The following is a 21,155-nucleotide window of genomic DNA, read 5'->3' on the forward strand; positions in this document are numbered from 1 at the left end:
TGGCCTCTGTGCATCATGTTTTCTCCCTCCCTGACCTCCAGAAGCACTCTGCAGTGCTCCGCATGGCCCTTTTCACCAAAAACGACTCTGTTTCTGGCAAAAATGGGCCATGCAGTGCACTGCATAGTGCTGCTGGGGGCCTGGGAGGGAGAAAACATGACACGCAGAGGGCTTGGGAGCCCAAAAATGAGCCAGTTTTTGGTGAAAATGGGCTGTGCGGAGCACTGCAGAGTGTTTCTGGGGGCCCAGGAGGGTGAAAATGTAACACACAAAGGACTTGGGAGCCCAAAACTGGGCCCTTTTGTGAAAATGGGCTGTGCGGAGCAGTGCAGAATGCTTCTGGAGGGAGGAGAGGGTGAAAACGTGACACACGGAGGGTTCAGGAGACCAAAAACACCCGTATTCGGTCTATAAGATGCACCTAAATTTTCACCCACTTTTAGGGAGGGAAAAGGTGCATCTTATACTCCGAAAAATACGGTCATCTGTGCACTCCAATAGTTCATTTTTCTCAAAACATTTTTTTTACATACAACCTCCCTCCCCCAATAATCTTCTACAGCCCATTCCATTCTAACCATAGTTTTGCCTTCTCTTATAATTCATCCTATCTTTCTTACCTTTTCTATCTGTTCTTCCACTACCCTCTACCCACCATCTCTATTTGAAGCATCATGGAGTCCATGTCTTCATTTTTTTTACCCCTGCAAAACCATCATAATGCATCATGTGTCCATGGGACACAGCAAACAGCAGCATTTACGTAAATCCTCCTCTTTTCAGATAGGTCATGACTTTGGTCGCTAAACAACCAGTCATAAACCAAGGACTACCTGTACTGGGAAATTATTTGCTTTCCATGTGTTCATTTTCCATATGTTTAATTTGAATGGAGAAACACTGACATGACAGGAAAACTCACAGTAACTTGAAATAGCAGAACTGAACCTCCTCAGTACCCTACAAAATAGGCCTACGGTTTTACTGACTTTCACAAGATATAGCCTGATGTTAAAACTTAGAAAGATAAAGCAAATCAGCCTTCTCAACACATACACTGTTCTGAAAAGCAAAGATCTAACTTCACTGGAGGGGGGAAAGCATTATGTTCAATGCCCTGATTCTCTGAAACAGGCAAGAAGAGTATAACACAAACTGCTTATCTCCTAGCAAGAACAGGATTCTTTTACTTCTTAGCTAGATGGAAAACACATTTTCACAAATAGCATTCATAAAAACAGACTCATGTTTTGAAGGTATAACAGAAGAACCTTGTTGAGTTCACCCTCTGTACAGCCTCTGTACAGGTTGCATTTAACATCTGGGTAGGGATGATAGCTGAAAAAAGTTATGCAAAATAGGCAGGAATGTGTTAAGGGCCTGGTGGCTCAGCAGACTAAAAGCATTGTGATTAATACCAGCTGTCTGCAATTACTGCAGGTTTGAATCTCGCCAGGCTCAAGGTTGACTCAGCCTTCCATCCTTTCTAAGGTAGGTAAATTGAGGACCCAGTCTGTGGGGGCAATAAGCTGACTTTGTATAAATATACAAAAGTATGAAGGTTATTGCTTAACGCATTGTAAGCCACCCTGAGTCTCCGGAGAAGGGCGGAATATAAATCAAATTAAAAAAAAAGTACTCAGCAAGGCCAGGATTAGAGTCCTTTCAGATTATTAAATTATGTCACAAATGTAACTAGGGATTACACTATAGTTTTCTCTGTTGTCCTTCTCAAATACCTAGCAATAATGTGATAAGGAAATATTGCTTTCCTCTACATTAAGGTACTTAATCCAATTTATTTTTATGATATCGGTCTAGCTCTACTGAGCCTCACTTCAGGCTATTTTAGGCTACCAACTATAGAGTGATAGTTGGTAGTTTAAGGTAATCTGAAGGGAGGCTCAGAAAGTGCCCACTTTCAAATGGAGTCAAGCAGTCTAACTCATTCAGGGCCACTAGGTAAGCTCATGAATAAACCCCAAGGAAAATTCTTTGACTGCAGCAGCATAGTTTCCCGAGTGGTTGTGCTGATAGGAACTTGGTATAGTGAGCCAGGTATAACATTTCTTTGGACCCTTATGATAGAAAGCTTCCCAAGGAAAGGGATCTATTTCAGCCCAGGGATATAATACCAGTGATCAAGCATTTCAGTGGTATATTATTGTTGTTACTTACAGTATTTAAATTATTACCTTTTTATCTAAACTGCTTTGGAGCACCTTACATTTCTGGAAAATGAAGTTCACAAGTAAACTAACTGACTAAATAGGAAAGAAAAGAAAGATGTGGTAAAGAACTTTACCAGTACAAATTAGACACAAAGAACAAGAGATTCAGGACATCATTTGTCACTTCTTCTAACATAAATCAGATAAAAGCTGATATCTTTCTATCTCCCAGCTCCCTGAACATGAAGATTTAGCTCAGAAGTTCAAAACCTAATGGAGCAGCCTATTCCCATGAGTGATCAAAAATTCAGAACATTTTATACTTGGCTTAATTTTAGCCCATTTGATATAGTCATATTTTATAAAATCAACCAACAGAAGAAAATATATGTTGAATTGTGGAGTCCTTGGTTGTTTTTCTTGCAGACATTTCATTACCCAACTAGGTAACATCATCATCATTAGCTCAGAGCACTAAGAACTCCACAATAAAATCAAGCATTTTCAAATGAGCATTATCATCCTTCAAATCATTATATAAAAATTGTTCAGGATTGTTTCTACACAAACATAAACATCTAGGATATTGGTTTTAAAATAATTAATACTATATCACACTTTACAAATTTGGCAAAATAAGCACAATTTAATTTACTATGCGAAAGATTTAATTCTTAAATCTTTCACATAGTAACAACTGATATTATAATACACAATGAAATATACTACATTAAATATATTATATTATATTATATTATATTATATTATATTATATTATATTATATTATATTATATTATAATCATATTCTATCCCACAAAAATCATTACTGATAACTTCTTAGCACTGGTGGCAGCATGCGTCACTAAATAATGCTAGATTTCCCTAGTAATCTCTGCATACCTGGTTCATTGTCACTTGTTCTGAGGGACTCTTCAGACCAACTTCTATTGCTTTTGACCTCTGACCTTTTCTTGGTGTGCCTTTCTTCTGTGCAGTCTTTGACCTTTGCAGTGGCCTCTGGCTGAACAGCCTCAGCTAAATCTTTCCTGCTTTGCCGGCCCAACTTGCCGGGCGGGGATCTCTCTGGTGATACCTGCTGCTCCCATAGTTCCCTAAGATGCTGCAGGTGACGCTGCTTTTTTGGATGAAGCCCTGTTAATTCAATGCACACCTTCAGGTTGGTCACCTCATTACAATTGGGCTCTTCTAAGTGGTTAGAGGAATTGTTTGTCATTTCCCTCTCAGGCCAGTCATCTAATGGAAAAATAACTAAAAATTAATCAAAAGGCCCTGAACTTGAAACAAAAGCTATAGTTCACTTGTGGGGCAGATTCTTTCAGCTTCACCATTATACTTGCATTTTAAACATTTAGCTCAGGAAGGGGTTGCATGCATACAGCCCTTTGCATTGTCCAATGATTACATTGTCCAATGACTAGTTTTTAACCTTTCAAATTTCCAAATATCATTCAGGGAGAATTTTGGATTGGCAGAATCAAGGCCATAAAGGGGCATGTAATTCATTTCACAAACCATGCCTTAAAACAGACTAACAGGGGTTGATTACCTTTAGAGGTCTTCTTCTTTTTTGCTTTTGATGCAAATTCTTCTTCCAGTTCTTCTACAAAGTTTTCTTTAGGGGTTCCATCATTCTGCATGTTCTCATCAGAATGTTTACGTTTTCGGTCCAGATGTGGGCACGGAAGCTGGCTTCTATCTTCTAAATATTGGTCATTTGTCTTTTCATACACAGTAAATCTCTCCAAACAAATATCTGCAGGAGAACTTTTGTCCTCAGGAATTTCAGAACTCTGATCATGGATATTGTCTGTGTCATGAAAATAGCCTTTAAATAAAGCCACATTATTAATTTGGTTAGTTTTTTGTGCAAGAATGCATTTGATCTCTTCAAAGAAAATCTAGTCTAGTGACTATCTCCCACCCTCCCTCTCTCTCATCTAAAACACGAATCTTTTTCAGACTGAATATTAAGAGACCTGTACAAAAACCAATAGGAAAACCAAGCTTATAAAAACTTTACTAACACTTCACGAAACTATTATTTCACAAGGAAAAGAAGTGGCTACAACAATATTGTCTGCCTGTAATAAAAATGCAGTCTGAAAAAATGTAATTTATAAAATAGATCCATAATCTGACGTTCCAGGCAGCATGCAAAGATTTTGAGTAAAGTCCTCCAAACCTTAGATATGGCTCTTAACCCTTGCTACCAAATTGAAATCTATAATGCAATACTGGAGGAGGAAATTATTAAATACACAACTGGCAAGATAATATACAACTGGCAAGTTATTCATTATATTTTATATGAAATAAATTCATATGCAAATAAAATCAACTGTAGTTTTGCTCTAACCCAGTGGTGAAATGTAAAATTTGTTACTACCGGTTCTGTGTGCATGGCTTGGTGGTGGTGGGGGGTTAATGTGACTGGGTGGGCGTGGTGAAGTTTGGGGTTTTTTTACTTTTAAAAGCATTTTTTCTACAACCACTTCGGCCGAAGAGGTTGCAGAAAAAAATGCTTTTAAAAGCCTCTGACAATCAGGCAACTCAGCTGGGATCATCAGAGGCTTTTAAAAGCACTTTTTTCGAAGAGGTTGTAGAAAAAATGCTTTTAAAAGCCTCTGACGTACCCAGCTGAGCTGCACGATCATCAGAGGCTTTTTAAAAAAATTTTATTTTATTTTTTCGGCCAAAGAGGTTGTAGAAAAAATGCTTTTATAAGTAAAAAAACAGCCTCTGATGATTGCGCAGCTCAGCTAGGCATGGGGGGTGGGGAGGCAGAGATTTTTGCTACTGGTTCTCCAAACCACCCACCGCCATCGCTACCGGATTGGGTGATCAGGTTCAAACCGGGAGCATTTCACCTGTGCTCTAACCCCAGCCAGTATTTTTTCAGTGCAGTCCCCATCCCATCCCATCCCATCCCATCCCATCCTTCAAATATACAACATAGTCCTTGGGTTGAAAAAAGCTCAGCATCCTTTTTCTTAAGTGTAATCTAGATCAGGAATGGAGATGGTCTGTGGACAGAATGTGACCTAGCATCTCTCCTGTTATGCACTAACTCTTCCCACTACTCCCATACTATGCAGCTCTTTTCCCACTGAGAGGGTTAGGAAATTGCATACCTTGTTTTCTTTTATTTAATATCTAGCCATTAGTTTACCAATGAAGAGAGCAAGGCAAGGAGACTGGAGAAAGGTATTTTGACTTTAGCTCTATATTTTGTCAGTCTACAATTCTCTGAATTATGGTAATATTCATACAACTGTATTCATTGAGTAACTAAAATATTTTAAAAGTGCAATACAATTCCATGTGTACTTCAGCACCTCTATGTCATTACTATCTTTCTTCCAGAATTTTTCCAGTCCTTCTCTCTCAGCCCAACCAACATCATAGTGTTGTTATAGGAAAAACAGGAGGCAGGAATATTAGAAATGTTTGCCACCTTGATTTATATATAAATAAAACAGGATAAAAATCTAATAATAGTAACAAATTTTATTATTTTACTCAACTATGGCAGACATACAAGGCCATGAAAATTAGTTTGATATTTTGTATCCTTAACATTGCCCTAAATCTTAAATGCAATACTATATACAATATAGCAAAATTCACTTTGCCATATCAGATATTTCATATTGCAGAAATGGATCTAAACAAACCAAATTCTGTATGAGAAAAATACAAAGATGAACCTTGAAACTACAATTTTATTTCCCCCTTTCCTCTCTTCATCTAGGGAAGAAAAATTAGGCACTTCTCTTAGGTTCATATGTCTTTTTTACATTTTGTGATTCCAGGTGTGATTTTTTTTAAAAAAATACTCTCTCTTTCTATTTCTGCCTCCTGTCTTGTTTGTTCCATCTCCCACATTCTTCCTTTAATTTATCTCATCCATCTTATTATTAACTTAACTTGTTCCTCTTTTTGTAACATGCCTTATTTTTTTCAGCATCCCACTAAAATGGTTGTTTGCAAAGCAGACTTGTCAAGTATAATCCTAAACTCAAAGTTGACTCAGCCTTCCGAGGTCAGTAAAATGAGGACCCAGATTGGTGGGGGCAATATGCTTGCTGACTCTGTAAATCACTTAGAGAGGGCTGTAAAGCATTGTGAAGCAGTTTATAAGTGTAAAGGCTATTACTATTTACTCTAAAGCAGGCATGTCCAACCCATGGCCCATAGGCCGCATGTGGCCTTGCGCTGCTAGTAATGTGGCCCTACAAGGTAATAGAAAATATAAAAAATAAAGGGAGTTTATTATTTATATACATTAACTATATCATATATTTCATCTGCAGCCTAAGACAATTCCCCTTCACTCAATGCAGCCCAAGCAAACCAAAAGGTTGGATAATCACGCTCTGAAGTGTATGGTCTGTGGCAAATGTTTTAAGACTGTAATCTTTCAGAAATTTAGAAACTTCAGGAGAGAGGCTATTTTAGAAAAGGAAAGTTTTAAACTGAGTAGTTTTACAGCAGCAACTCATACTTGTTATTGGGATACTGGGAACAAGAAGTTTTATGTACATCACCTATAAAGCTTTTAAACAAAAACATATGACATACGGTCTGAGAAATAAATATGTATTTTAAGATAAAGCTATTTTTTGTTTTTTATTTCCAAGTCATAATAACGGCAGTAAGAAATAGCCCCAAGATAATGTCTGCAAATCTTTGCAACTTCTTTTTCTATGAAACAAATGGTATAGTTAGCACTTTAACTCCTTCTTAACTCTTATTTGATCTCTGTACAGATGTATCATTTAAAAGACTGTATTTTAAGGTTTTACCATTTAGAAAAATGATGTTCCATTCCTATCAATTCATGGTAACCTTTGCATACAACCCCAAAACATGGAAACTGACAAGACCTATATGTGCATTTTTACTCAGTCCAAGATGCTTAATGTTCACTTTTATTCCAAGACATTATATACATATCCCTCAATAATTTGGTACTTTTTATCCTATATAGCATTCAAAATAAGATTTGGTATCAAGGAATAAGTGGAAATGGGTGTGTGATTGTTTATTTTGATCATTTTTACTTTCTGGGTAATTTTAAGGTTTCAGGTCATAGGATCAGTCTGAACATATATTTGATAACTACATTTTCCAGAAACAAAGACGTTAAGTTCCAGAAGAAAATACATAATACAGTAAAATTAACTGGATAACCCCATTCCACCATGTTTCTTCATGCATGCACTGCTTCTTAGAATTATTTCCAAATATTCCTTGACCAAATACACATTTCAGTCAACTGATATGGATTATATGTATCTTAAACTTATGCCATGATTGCCTTTTATTCAAAGAGAAACAATATCCTTATTGTTTGAACTTTGCTACGTTTGATAGGGGCTAGTTCTTCACTCAATCCTGTCACTTGTTATGGCCTGCTCAAATGCATGAGAGGGGAAAAAAGTAGCTGCTTTTCTTTTAACTTACAAATACCTTTGTGTTTTCTACACTCACAGAAAACTTAGCTGAAACCGAAGGCAGCCACGACAAGAGACGCAGACAGAAAAGAACTAGAAACATAGCAGCTTCTGGAACAGCAAAATCTTTTCAAAGAAGAAATTCACTGACATTACCCAGACAGAGGTCTCTTTATGTTATATTAACAGTGCTTCAAAATATTTTTTTTAATTGGTAGGGGAGTATATGAATCATAAGCAACATATCAAAAAGTTAAGGAAATAAACTGTAATTGTATTTCCTATCAGTTCAGATATTCAACTGTACCAAATAAAAAAGTTATATATATACTAACTTCCCCAACTATTCAAATTAGAACATCTCCCTTTTAGCAAATAAATTAGTTCTCCACACATCTCCTAAAATTAATGTATGCTTACATCTGCTTTTGTCATTTGGCCCAGCAATGACATCTTCCGAAGGGACAGAGTTAGGCTTTTTCTCATTATTTCCTTTCAAGTTTTCCCACTCTGCTTGGTTGAATCGGCAGATCTCTGAGTCTTTGGTTGCTACATGGCCTTCTCTCTCTTTCATCTCCAACTCTGAGAAGCGCATCATTGCACGCTAGAAAGAGAAACGATATGAAAAAAGACTCACAATAAGAGCTACTTTATTTACCTTACCTTAAATGAAAGTACATTCAAATGAAAGTACATTCAAATGAAAGTACATTCAAAATGAAATATGTAATGCATAAAAATTGAGATGCATACAATTATTTGAGCTATGCATAATTACAAAATTTTAAAATCTCAGTATGCTAATGATACTGTATTTATACATATACATATACATATAGAGAGATGCTATGGAGGTGTTTGTGTATAATATAGGCAAGCAAACACACATTTTGAGAAATATAACAAGCAAAAAAGAAAAACAGAACAATGAGTAAAGACGATCATGGCCCACAACTTCCCTTTGTGTGTTTTGAAATGAAATTTTAACTCAAACTTTTAAGAGTCTAATAATAAAAATTTGAAGAACTGACCTCACAGTAAGCAGCAGGTAGACATAAAATACTGTCCTCTTGTAATCCTTCCATCTATGTAATTAAAATGGGCACTCAATGGATCATTTGGATAATTTCATCCATTTTTATAAGCATCAACCAATTCTTTTCTTAACAATGCAAACAATTTGGCTTAACTCATCTTGTCATAAATTGTAAACTTAACCTACAATATTTGCTATTATTCAACATTAAATTCATTACAGCTTTTATTCTTCTATGCTGTTTTTGCGTAGTAAAGAAGTTGCATTAATTTACTAAAACGCAGCTCCTTTATCAAATGCCACATTTAGAATATCAATTAGAACCTTTGCCATTATTGTACAATGCTGGCCAAACAAGCTAGCAAGCTATAAAAAACTACCTATGCAAATAAGAAACACACATTTTTCAGTTCTTCATTATTATATACTTCTTGAGATTAAATTACTTATTATTATTTACATTTGATTTGTATCTATTAATGTTTAACTTCCTCTCATCTCATAGCAGTACCCTCATATATGCAAATTTATCATTAATTTTGTCAACAGACTTAAATTTGTAATATATACATACATTCTCCCAACCCGCAAAATATCAATTTTCATTCTCAACTGCGATTTTATAAAGCAAATATTGTTTTTGGTAAGTTATCACCAGAGACTCACCTGCAAGGCCCGTTGTTCTCGACTCAGTTGACTAGAATCTGCATACAGTTCAGTTGTAACACACTTGAATCGGTCACCTACATAACCAGCAGAGTTTGCTATTCTCTTTGCCAGCTTAGATGGCTTAGGTTTCAAGAGTTTGCCATCATTAGATTCCATACCCTCAATCCCATCTTTGGCATATGTCTGATTGATTTCAACACTTGACTGTGCATTTCCCATACAAAGCTGTTTGGCATCATCTGGCATTTTACAAAAAGACATAGCCAAGTCATCATTCCCATGAGCAGTCTCCAGGAACACAGAAGGGGGAATAGTCAATCTCTCTCTATTATGGCTTGCTGAGAAATCATCTTTCCTTAAATTGAAGATTGATGGGTGTGGATTCTGAACTTGCTTAAAGTTGTACACTTCATGGAAATTATTTCTCCCACATTCTTCTCTCATTACAATAAAATCTCTATGCTGAAAGGCTTCTTCCACCTTGTGCTTTGTAGGGTCATTTGTTTGATTACTATTTTCAATAGGAAAATTCGGATTTGTCAGACCAGTTTCACCTTTTGCATCTTGCTCATCTCTCAATTCTGCAAACATAAGTTTATCACTTTTGGTACTATTTTTATTATGACTTGAACTTTGGTGTGATTTCACATTTCTCTCTGTGGGTATTTCAAAGTGTAACTTTGTGCTGGTTTCTAGCATCTCTGGCAATCTGTTTCTTAGAGCAGGGTCTTCATAATGGAGCCTCTCATGTGATCTAGATCTCCTTTCTGATTTATCATCTTTTAGCTCAAGAGCTGCATGGGATAACAACATTGGATGCACCATTCCCATACCCAGTGCATCTTGATATGTCACAAAGTCACCACTGCTAGTTGGTAAACTGTATGGAATAGTAGGTTTAGGAGCCAAATGTCCAGAGAAAAGACTGCCACTAGGTAACAAAACCGGATGAGGATACACAGGTCCTTTTCCATGTAGAGACAAAGGACCTAATGCTAAACCATCTGGAATTGGATATGGGAGATAGCTTCTTGGATAGGGCAGTGGTGGAGATCGGAATGCGTCATTTGAAGAAAAAAATATGGAACCTGGAGCAAGAGTGTTTTCATTTGCTTTGAACATAGGTTCTTGGTTATTGCATTTAGCTGCCTTATTACCATGCTTTGATGGTGGTGATGATGACAGTGACAATGACGATGATAATGATAATGATACTGAAGGTTGTCCTATATGCTGTATGACAGATGCAGTGGTTTCTACAGAAATGTTAGTTTTGGGACAATCTGCATTAGCATTTGGAGCTGGAGAAGCAGATGCTGGGCGACCTTCAGTTGACAAAGATCCTGAAGTATTATTAATTACTGTTTCCATGCCTCCCATCCTAGGGCAAGAAGAACTTCGTTGTTGAGGTGTTACCCAGCCAGGGTTTTTGTTTTTCAACAGAATGTTTTTGCCACCATTCTCTTCATTAGAAGCTGGACCAGGAACCACCCAGGAGGAAGGTGCAGTGCTAATTATCTCAGGTCTGTAGATAGGACAACCATTTCCAGGAGAAATAGTTTCTTTTGTAAGATCACCTCCAGGTAAAACCAATCCTCCTCCAGCCCTGCTATGAACTAGCACAGTTGGTACCATTTTCTTAACATTATCAGACTTGGTTATTTCTGCATCAACAACTTTTGATGACAAATCCAGGGGTTTGTCAATGATATCTTTGGTAATAGTTTGCTGCTTTTCTAATAATGGAGGGGACCTGCTATCTTTCCGGTCATGGCCTGTTTTCCTTGCATGCACTGCAGGTTGCTGAGAAATTTCATTTGGATCATGTGTTTTGGGAGCTTTCCCATTTGAGACTCTGGAAGAAAATTCACTGCTTACATTCATGTATGGCTTGGGGAGGGCAATTGAAGAAGGAGAAGTTGAAATTCTGGAAAAGTGTTTATGGAACTCTGAGTAAGTATCTCCAACCTGTGTTGGGAGATGCATTCTAGGTGATGGCCTTGGAGAATGTGACAACAAAATAGAAGGATCAGTTGGCATATTATTAGCAGCTGGTTTACCAGAGGGAACTCTGGGTGGTTTACTATTCTGAATATGTGGATAGGTATGAGAATCTATGGGATTTGCTGGACTCACTCCCATCTTCCAAGATAAGCCTTTATCTGGACAGTGTCCCAAAGGGGGAATTGCAGGGGATGCTGATGTAGCCGAAATCCTCATCGGTGAAGCTAATGATGATGGAATGTGGGGAGCAACATAGTGAGAAGGTGGCAAGTATAAAAAACGTTCACCATTTGTACATACAGGCGAATAAGTCACATGCTGTGGCAAGCTAAAATTGGACTGCTGAGGTAGCAAAGCCTTATACATATTCAATGAATACTTATTTGGTGAGTCAAGAAAAGGATAAATAGCACCCTCCATATAAGGATTTACCCAGGGTAGCCTTAGGTAACTAGCACCATTGACACTGAGAGGACTTTGTTTATCACTTGAGCTTCTGTCCAAGCCTAAGGTCTCCCCAGTTGGAACAGAACTCTTTTGTATTCCAGGTGGTGTTTTGTAAAGAGCACTGAAGCCATTTGGGTTCTTTCCAGCTCCATTTTCAATTGCTTCAGTGGGATTAGACTTGAACTGTATCTCTGAGTTCCTTTCAGGACCAAATCCAAGGCCAGCAATAGCACTTGTAGCATCCCGGGTCTTGTCTGAGCCAAGTCCACATAAATTGGAATAGACAATACTACTGGGGACTCTAAGTCCTTCCCGCATAAGTCCAGAACGATCCATAGTCAGAGCTGCAAGGCTGTCAATGTGATGCACAGCCGTTGTATCCACCTTTGAAAAATAAAAAATGATGTTATTTTGGCATCTAATGAAAATGATAATCAAGACTACAGTTGGTATTTTTAATCAATGGAAACAATAGGCTTTCTATCATTAAAACAATATACATCAATAAAAGTAAAGAAATTTAACCATTTAAAAATTGTAAAATGTTTCACACAGGAGTGAAAGAAGTCTGTCTTTTGTCAACTAAGTTTGATTTTTTTTTTTTAAATTCAGAATAACTTGACAGGCATCTAGATCCTTTACTACTTAGCAAACATCTATGTAGATAGTACCTTTAAACAATAATCTCTCAAACTTTTTCCTACTGAAATGACACATTCATAAAAAGAAATAGATTTCAATAGTCGTATCTTTATTATCTATGGTCCTTTTTAGGGGGATCGTTATAGAACAAGTGTCAATGCACTGGTATAAATATCCATGTATCTAAAGTAACAAATGAGAAAAAATATCCAAATAATACTTTTAAAAATTCTCCTTACCAATTAGAATAGATTCCAACTGTATACAAATACTTAACAAAAAGTCCCATGAACTCAATAGGATTTACCCTAAGTAAATAAGTATAAAGTAGCATACAATTATAACGTCAAAGCCTACTGATTCCTAATAGGATGTAACCTGTTGTCTGTGGAGATTCTCAGTCATCCAGGTCATAGTTGTGTCAAAGGTGCTTCTTCAAAAGGCTGGACTGTTGTTTTTCCTTGAGGAAGAGGAAGCTAGCACTTTCAAGACACTTAAACTATAGTAAGAGTTCATATCCAAACTTGTACAATTATCAATCACAGAATTCCTAAGTGTAGGATGGGTAATTGTAGTATTATTTGGAACTACTGTAACTCCTTAGGAACTAGGTATATCATAGAATAAGAGGCCTTAGGATTCATTCTAAACAAAATATAGCATGGGAAAATTTTACCATGAAGCCTTATTTATGCCACAAAAAAGAGAGATCTTAATGTCTAAATACCACATCTGAACAGTAGTGAACTAAATGTTTCATCACCTCCAACTGCACTTAATTATTTGTAAATGAAACAATATATAACAGGTTAACAACAATTGTATCTTTAATCTGTATTATCTGTTTCTTACCACACTGTGGTTCAGGTGATTTTCTTCTCTTAATTCCAGCCTGCTTTTCAAGACATCTCCATCATTTACAGGGATTTTCCTGTTTTAAAGGAATTTTTAAAAACAGGTTTAGAAATAAAATTATGAAATTTATATCCTGATATGACTACTTTTTCCTTTCTTTTTTCCTTTCTTTTATTTGATTTGTATACCGCCCTACTCCCGAAGGACTCAGGGCAGTGAACAGCCAACAATAAAATACATACATACAAAATTTAAAAAACAGAAATAAAATCAAATTAAATAGTTTGGCCCAGACAAAGATTAAAACCCCAGACAAAGATTAAAACCCCAATCAATTTAAAACAAATTTAAACTTTGAAGATTAAAAGATATTAGAAATATTAAAATATTAAAATTGTTAAAAAGAGGGAGAAAGTTAGGCCAGGCCCGCCTGGTGAAATAAAAAGGTCTTTAGAGCGCGGCGGAAGGTGCGCAGATCCGGGATCCTCCGTATCTCCGGGGGGAGCTCATTCCAGATAGTACGTGCCCCCACAGAGAAGGGTCGCCCCCTGGGGGCCACCAGTCGACGTTGTTTGGCCGACGGCACCCAGAGGAGCCCCTCTCTGTGAGAGTGTACCGGCCGGTGGGAGACTATTAGTGGTAGTAGGCGGTCCTGCAAGTACCCAGGTCCTGAGCCATGGAGCGCTTTAAAGGTGGTAACCAAAACCTTGAAGCGCACCCGGAAGACCACCGGGAGCCAGTGCAGCTCGCGCAGGAGGGGTGTTACATGGGAGCGCCATGTCGCTTCCATTACCACCTGCGCGGCCGCACTCTGCGCCAGTTGGAGCCTCCAGATGCTCCTCAAGGGGAGCCCCATGTAGAGAGCGTTACAATAGTCCAGGCGGGAGGTGACGAGGGCATGAGTGACCGTGCGTAAGGAGTCCCGATCCAGAAAGGGACGCAACTGGCGAATCAGGCGAACCTGATGAAAAATCCTCCCGGTCACGGCCGTCAAGTGCTCTTCTAAAGACAGCCGTGAATCCAGGAGGACGCCCAAGTTGCACGCCCTCTCGGTGGGGGCCAATGATTCGCCCCCAATAGTCAGTGATGGCACCAACTGACTATATCGGGACGCCGGAAACCACAGCCACTCAGTCTTGGATAGGTTGAACCTGAGCCTATTCCTCCAGGCACCGGGACATCACTTCAAGGGTATTGTTGGGGTGGTCTGGGGTGGAGATGTACAGCTGGGTGTCGTCAGCGTACTGGTGGTACTTCACCCCGAAACCACGGATGATCTCGCCCAGTGGCTTCACATAAATGTTGAACAGGAGGGGCGAAAGGACCGACCCTTGCAGCACCCCACATATGAGGGGCCTCGGGGTCGACCTCTGCCCCGTCAACACAGACTGCGACCAGTCAGAGAGAAACGAGGAGAACCACTGCCACAGTGCCTCCTACCCCAAACTCTTCCAACCAGTGCAGCATGATAACATGGTCGATGGTATCAAAAGCCGCTGAGAGATCTAACAGGACCAGGACAGAGGAGCACCCCCTGTCCCTAGCCCTCCAGAGATCATCTACCAACACGACCAATGCTGTACCCGGGCCTGAAGCCCGACTGGAACGGATCCAGATACGTCGTTTCATCCAAGTGCTGGGGGAGCTGTTGCGCAACCACACTCTCAACCACCTTCGCCACAAAACAAAGGTTGGAGATCGGACGATAGTTTACCAACATTGCCGGGTCCAGGGAAGGCTTCTTGAGGAGAGGCCTCACCACCGCCTCTTTCAAGGCGGCGGGAAAGTCACCCTCACCCAACGAAGCATTTATAATCCCCTGGAGCCAGCCTTGTGTCACTTCCCGGGAAGCCAGCACTAACCAAGAAGGACACGGGTCCAATAAACAAGTGGTCACGTTCAGTCTGCCCAGAATCCTGTCCACGTCCTCAAGGGTCACAGGATCAAACTCATCCCAGATAACATTCTCAAGACCTGCCCCAGTCCCTCCCCCTGAGACTACCTAGTCGGAGTCCAGATCTTCCCGAATCTGAGTGATTTTGTCATACAGATACTGGACAAAATCCTTGGCTCTACCCTCCAAGAGGTCCTCCCGCGCTTCCTGGTGGAGCAGGGAGTGGGTCACCCTAAAGAGGGCGGCCGGGCGGTTATCTGATGATGCAATAAGAGCAGCAAAATAACTACATTTCGCTACTTTTATCGCCACTAGGTAATTCCTAATATGGGATATTACTAGTGTCCGGTCAGATTCAGAAAGACTGGCCCTCCAACTACTGTCTAGGCGTCTTTTCCGGCGCTTGAACTCCCTCAGCTCCTCGGAGAACCAAGGAGCCAATTGAGATCGGCGCCGGGTCAGAGGCCGCAAAGGCACAACCCGATCCAGAGCTCCAGTGGCCACCCTATCCCAGGTGGCCACTAGGTCTCCAGTTGAGGCGTGTGCCAGAGCCTCAGGAAATGGCCCAAGCTCCATCTGGAACCTATCTTACCGGTTCCGCCTTCCTGCGGCGGGGTGCAGTGGTTCGAAGGTCGAGACGAAGGAGAGAGTGATCTGACCATGACAAGGGCTCGGTGACTATATCCCCTATCTCAAGATCACTCAACCACTGTCCAGAGACAAAAACCAGATCCAGCGTGTTTCCCACCGTGTGGATAGGGCCATGAATTAACTGGGTCAGGTCCATAGCTGTCATGGAAGCCATGAATTCCCGAGCCACCTCATACGTCTCACCCACAGACAGCAGGTTGAAATCCCCCATGACCATAAGCCTGGGGGTGTCAACCGCCACCGTGGCGATGATGTTGAGTAGCTGGGGCAGGGCTGTTGCCACGTGGCAGGGAGCCAGGTACGTGATCAGCAAACCCATCTGAAACCCATGACCCCATTTCACAAGGAGGGATTCACAGCCGGCCATCTGAGGAACAGTGGCCTCTCTCGGTCTCAGACCTTTTTTAATAATAACCGCTACCCCCCCCCCCCCGCCCTTCCCCTGTGACCTCGGCTGATGGAATGCTTGGAAACCTGGCGGGCACATTTCAATGAGGGGAACCCCCCTCCTGGCCCAACCAGGTCTCCGTAATACCTGCCAGGTCCGCACCCCCCTCCTGAACAAGATCACAAATGAATAATGTACAGTTTCCTATTAAACTGTACATTAATATGCATTTGTGAATATTATAGATACACAGTATTCCGGATTGTAGGCAAAAGAATGGAGTGGAGTATAAAGGAGCATGAGAATAACATCTATAGGCATTCATTCAGTTTCAAAAGTTTTTTTCTATAAAATGAAGTGTAGTGTTTCTTTAGAGACATACAATAATAGCAGTAGCACTTAGATTTATATACTGCTTCATAGTGCTTTTATAGCCCTCTCTAAGCAGTTTACAGAGTCAGCATATTGCCCCCAACAATCTGGGTCCTCATTTTACCGACCTCGGAAGGATAGAAGGCTGAGTCAACCTTGAGCCGGTGAGATTTTTAACTGCCGAACTGCAGCTAGCAGTCAGCTGAAGTAGCCTGCAGTACTGCACTCTAACCACTGCGCAACCTCCGCTCTATAACCTTCCTAGTTAACATTCCAGATTGGTTTATCTTTTTTTTTAAATGAAGGAAGTAAAAAATTATCACATCCTCCTAATATCATACAAAAAAATGACTGTTTAGTGACAAAGAGGAAGCCACACATCTGTGCCTCGGCAGTGCTGCGACCCAGGGACTTGTTATTATAGAAAATGCCAATAAAAAAGCTCCTTGGTGCCAACTTTCAAATCCCAGGGACACAATTGCTGACATATAGCAGAAGGAAAGTTTCATCATTACCCAGAAGAGCCAATTCTAATCTATGATATTTAAAGTGACACAATCAATATAAAAGATAAAGCAGCACCCATATTTTTTATAGTTTAGATCAAATATTGTAGCAAAACACAGCTGGCCAAACACTTTAATAATTTTTTATATGTATCCTTTTACTAGTGCCTTGATAACCTAATGCCAAAAGTCCTCATCTGCCATGTTTTGTCATTTATTTTTCTTTCTTTCTTTCTCTCTCTCTCTTTCTTTTTTCTTTCTTTCTTTCCGTATCACTTTAAACTAAAAAGAAAAATGCTATATATCTTCAGCAAGGTTAGCAGTCTATAGGCTTTAGCATAACCTCTAGGAGAGACATCAGGTAATAATTGTTTGTCATGTCACTTCAGAGTGTTAATAAAGTGGGTTTCAGAAAGAAAAAAAGTGGGGTGTCAAAAAGAGAATCAGTTACTATGTGCACTTCCAATCAGAAAACCATTGAGGAAATACGCTCCTCAACAAAACAATGTTGTAATATTGAATACAAATCATTTTATCAAGTTTCCCATAAAACTTACTCTGAAAACTTTTATTTGTAAAATGGGCAGATGAATGCAATGTTCTCTACTATGGTAATAGAAAATCTCCAGTAATAATGGTATAGTTTAAGATTTCTGATACATAAATATTTACCTTTCTTCATTAATTCCACACATGCGGACCCTCTCACTGCTCATCCAGCTATGAACATTGCCATACAGGGGAGTTGCAGAAAGCATGACGTCGTCACTTAGAAGAGACTCTTTCTTCACAAGTGTTTACAATCTATTTAAAAACAAGAACATATGGAATTGAGAAAACTGGCCTAGAAGGAAATGCAAATATCACAGCAGAATCACCAAACTTTTTTGATAATTAATTCTGAATGCAGGATTGGAAGATAATAAAAGTGCATAGTTTACACACACACACTAAAACCACACTGAAGAAATGTATAGATCAGATAAGATAGGTATTTTCATACACTTTCTGAGAATTAAGATTTATTCCATACTGTTGACAAATCTAACACTTTTAAGAGTTTCATTCAAATTTAGAAAACTAAAATCATTCTATTTTTATGAACAAAATATACCTGGCTTGTACTTTAGGAGAGAGACAACCATTTAATATTCCAGCAAAGTATACCTATATATATCTATTTCATTCTTCTACAATATTACTTTGAAAACATAATGGAATTAGGCTCTAGAATGAATAAGCCATCAAAGCAGGGGTGAAATGCTCCCAGGTTTGGACCGGATCGCCCAATCCGGTAGCGATGGAGGGTGGTTCAGAGAACCAGTAGCAAAAATTCCTGCACTTCCCCCCCCCATGCCCAGCTGAGTTGCGCGATCATCAGAGGCTTTTTTTTATTATTTTTAAAAGCATTTTTTCCACAACCTCTTCAGCTGAAAAAATGCTTTTAAAAGTTAAAAAAAAAAAGCCTCTGATGATCATGCTGCTCAGCTGGGATTGTCAGAGGCTTTTAAAAGCATTTTTTTACAACCTCTTCAGCTGAAGAGGTTGTAGAAAAAATGGTTTTAAAAGTTAAAAAAAAAATAGTTGGCCACGTCCATCCAGTCACATTACACACACACACACACACACACCAAGCCACACCCACAGAACCGGTAGTAACAAATTTTAGATTTCACCACTGCATGAAAGAAAATCCAACTAACACTAATTAGTTGTATCATTTATTGTATGTATTCCTGACTCGGCTAACTAAAGATGTTAGAAATTGTAGTACAACATAAGTGACAGATCAATCCACTACACTGCCAAGCAGTAAAACCATAAAATATATTAAACAAACAGTTCCAGCAGAAATCTATTATCTATCTATCTAATATGCTGCTTCAATCACTAGAATAGACAATTAATATGTTAGCATTTAAAATAGCAGAACAAAAATAATAAAAGGAAACTAGAACCAAGAAAATAATACTTTAACACGTTGGGAAAAGGATAAACCAAAGTCAACTACAACTATAACATCAATACACAATTAGGGAACAGATCACTCACTCTATTCCAAGGCCTTCTGAAAGAGCCAGGTTTTCAGAATTTTATGAAATCACAGTAGGGTTAGGGCTATGGAGATTTTGGGAGAACAATGTTCCACAAGATAGGCATACTTACAGAGAAGGTACATCTCCTATAATGCTGGGACCTGGAACATGCCATTTTACTAAATCTTTGTGGTTAGGGAAAAACAACAGGAGAAAGTGCACTATAGGTAAGCAGGTCTAAAACACAACCAACACCTTCAATTGCACTAGGAAAACCAGGATACCTAGTTCAGTTCACAAAGCAAACATGCTGAATGGACAAAACAAAAGTTCCCATAACTACTCATACGATTGTATTCTGTACCAGTTGTCACTTTCAGTAATTTTCAAGGGTAAAGGGTAAAGTGCACTTCAATAGTCCAAATTTGAGGTGACTATGAAAAGGACTTCCTATCTAGGAAAGAATGTAATTAGTGCATAAAATGGATTTTTGGAAAAGTGTTCATGGCTGCAACTGCCACTTAGTCCACTGAACATAAATTGAGGGTCCATGAGAATTCCCAAATTTTACCTGGAAGAACTAAATTTCTGTAACTGGAAAGCTCTTGAAACCAAAGCCATTCAATCCCATTCCACCCTTTATAAACTTCAGACACTTTATAGATCTCCCCAACACTAACTGCTTGGCGAGGGATCAAAGTGTAAAGTTGCATATCATCCACATACCAATGATGGTTGATCACTTGCTGATGGATGGATATCATCTAACGCTGTTATATAGCTGTTGAATAGAAGCAGGAAAAGTATTAAGCCTTTGGAACCACATACAGCAAAGGTTTCAAACTAGGTGTTTCCTCACCTACTAACACTGATTAGAATAGGTATTAATGTTCTTTATCCTCAGATTCCTTCATATTTGCCCCAATACAGGGACTATATCTAATATTTGACATGTATGTTGCTTACCTTGTCTTAAATGGGTTAGGCTTGGATAGCTCTTTACAGGATATAAAAGTTACTAATCTTATTAATATAATTCTTTTTCATATATTTTAAGTCTCAGTCATATAAAGGGTCACATAAGAAAACATAAAGAAAACAGTGCAACAAATCACTCAGCAGAATTCATAAAAGTCCAGAACCCCACTGAAATCAAGAGTTCTTATTGTTTGTTGTCTCTCATGCACTTTGTAGCAAATTTCTGGGAATCTTGAAATCCAAACAGAATCAAGAGTTCTGTACTTCAAAGCCCAATACATTTCGTATCAACACAGCATTGAAAGGAGCCATTTAGACCTTTCAAAACTCTGCTCAATGCAAGAATCCAAACTAAAGAATCCCTGCAGATGGCTGTCCAGATTCTGGTTGAATATACCAGAAGCAGAGTTCACATCTCCAATGACAGTTGGCGCAGCTAAGCACTTTTACTGCCGCAAAGCTTTTCCCAATATTCAGCCAAAATCTACTTTTCTGTAACTTCTGTGTGCCACCCTGCAGTCATATTTTCTAAAATCTGAAACAGCGCCCCACCCCCAAACTTTTGGGCACCAGGGACCGGTTTCCTAGAGAGAATTTTTTTCTACAGACCAAATGGGGCGTGATTTTGCATTCTGCCTGTATCCCATGGGTAGGTCTTTGCTTGTTTGTGTAGCCCAGTTTCTGGCATGCTGCAACCTGTTGCCAATCCATGGACCGGGTGTTGGGGACTCCTGATCTAAAATACTCAATTGCCCTCAGTTCTCTTTGTAAGATTTAACTTCTAGTCCCTTCAGCATCTTTCTCTTCTCAGAACCAGTTTCTGATTCTTTGTGTGACACCTAGAACTGGGCCCAGTGCCATGCCCAGAATTGGATGCAATATGTAACATGGTGTCCAACTAATGCAAAACTATTTCCTGTGATTTGGAAGCTACACTTTTATCAATGTAATGTAAACCTGCATTTGTCTTCTTAGTAAATATGTCACACCACTAACTCATATTTACTTTGCAATCAGGTACAATTCCA

At 39.1% G+C, this 21,155-nt stretch overlaps 1 protein-coding gene across 3 annotated transcripts in view; it reads right to left on the minus strand.

The window, feature by feature from the left end:
• BCOR (BCL6 corepressor) overlaps positions 1 to 21,155 on the minus strand; it is an 82,883-nt gene that overhangs the window by 25,916 nt on the left and 35,812 nt on the right. Inside the window, exons 2-8 of one of the 3 annotated variants that reach the window (XM_070944217.1) lie at positions 17,786 to 17,917; positions 13,300 to 13,378; positions 9,352 to 12,189; positions 8,681 to 8,734; positions 8,070 to 8,253; positions 3,740 to 4,018; positions 3,073 to 3,324 (exon numbers count right to left, since the gene is read on the minus strand). In XM_070944217.1, the coding sequence (XP_070800318.1) occupies positions 3,073 to 3,324; positions 3,740 to 4,018; positions 8,070 to 8,253; positions 8,681 to 8,734; positions 9,352 to 12,189; positions 13,300 to 13,378; positions 17,786 to 17,871 (3,772 nt within the window). In that variant the 5' untranslated portion in view covers positions 17,872 to 17,917. Of the gene's footprint in view, positions 1 to 3,072; positions 3,427 to 3,739; positions 4,019 to 8,069; positions 8,254 to 8,680; positions 8,735 to 9,351; positions 12,190 to 13,299; positions 13,379 to 17,785; positions 17,918 to 21,155 lie in introns of all 3 variants that reach the window. The other 2 variants (XM_070944216.1, XM_070944218.1) reach the window with 2 other exon arrangements.

Source organism: Pituophis catenifer, unplaced genomic scaffold (assembly GCF_029215685.1).
Source record: "Pituophis catenifer annectens isolate HBS135680 unplaced genomic scaffold, rPitCat1.0.hap2 SCAF_4, whole genome shotgun sequence".
Lineage (NCBI taxonomy): Eukaryota > Metazoa > Chordata > Lepidosauria > Squamata > Colubridae > Pituophis > Pituophis catenifer.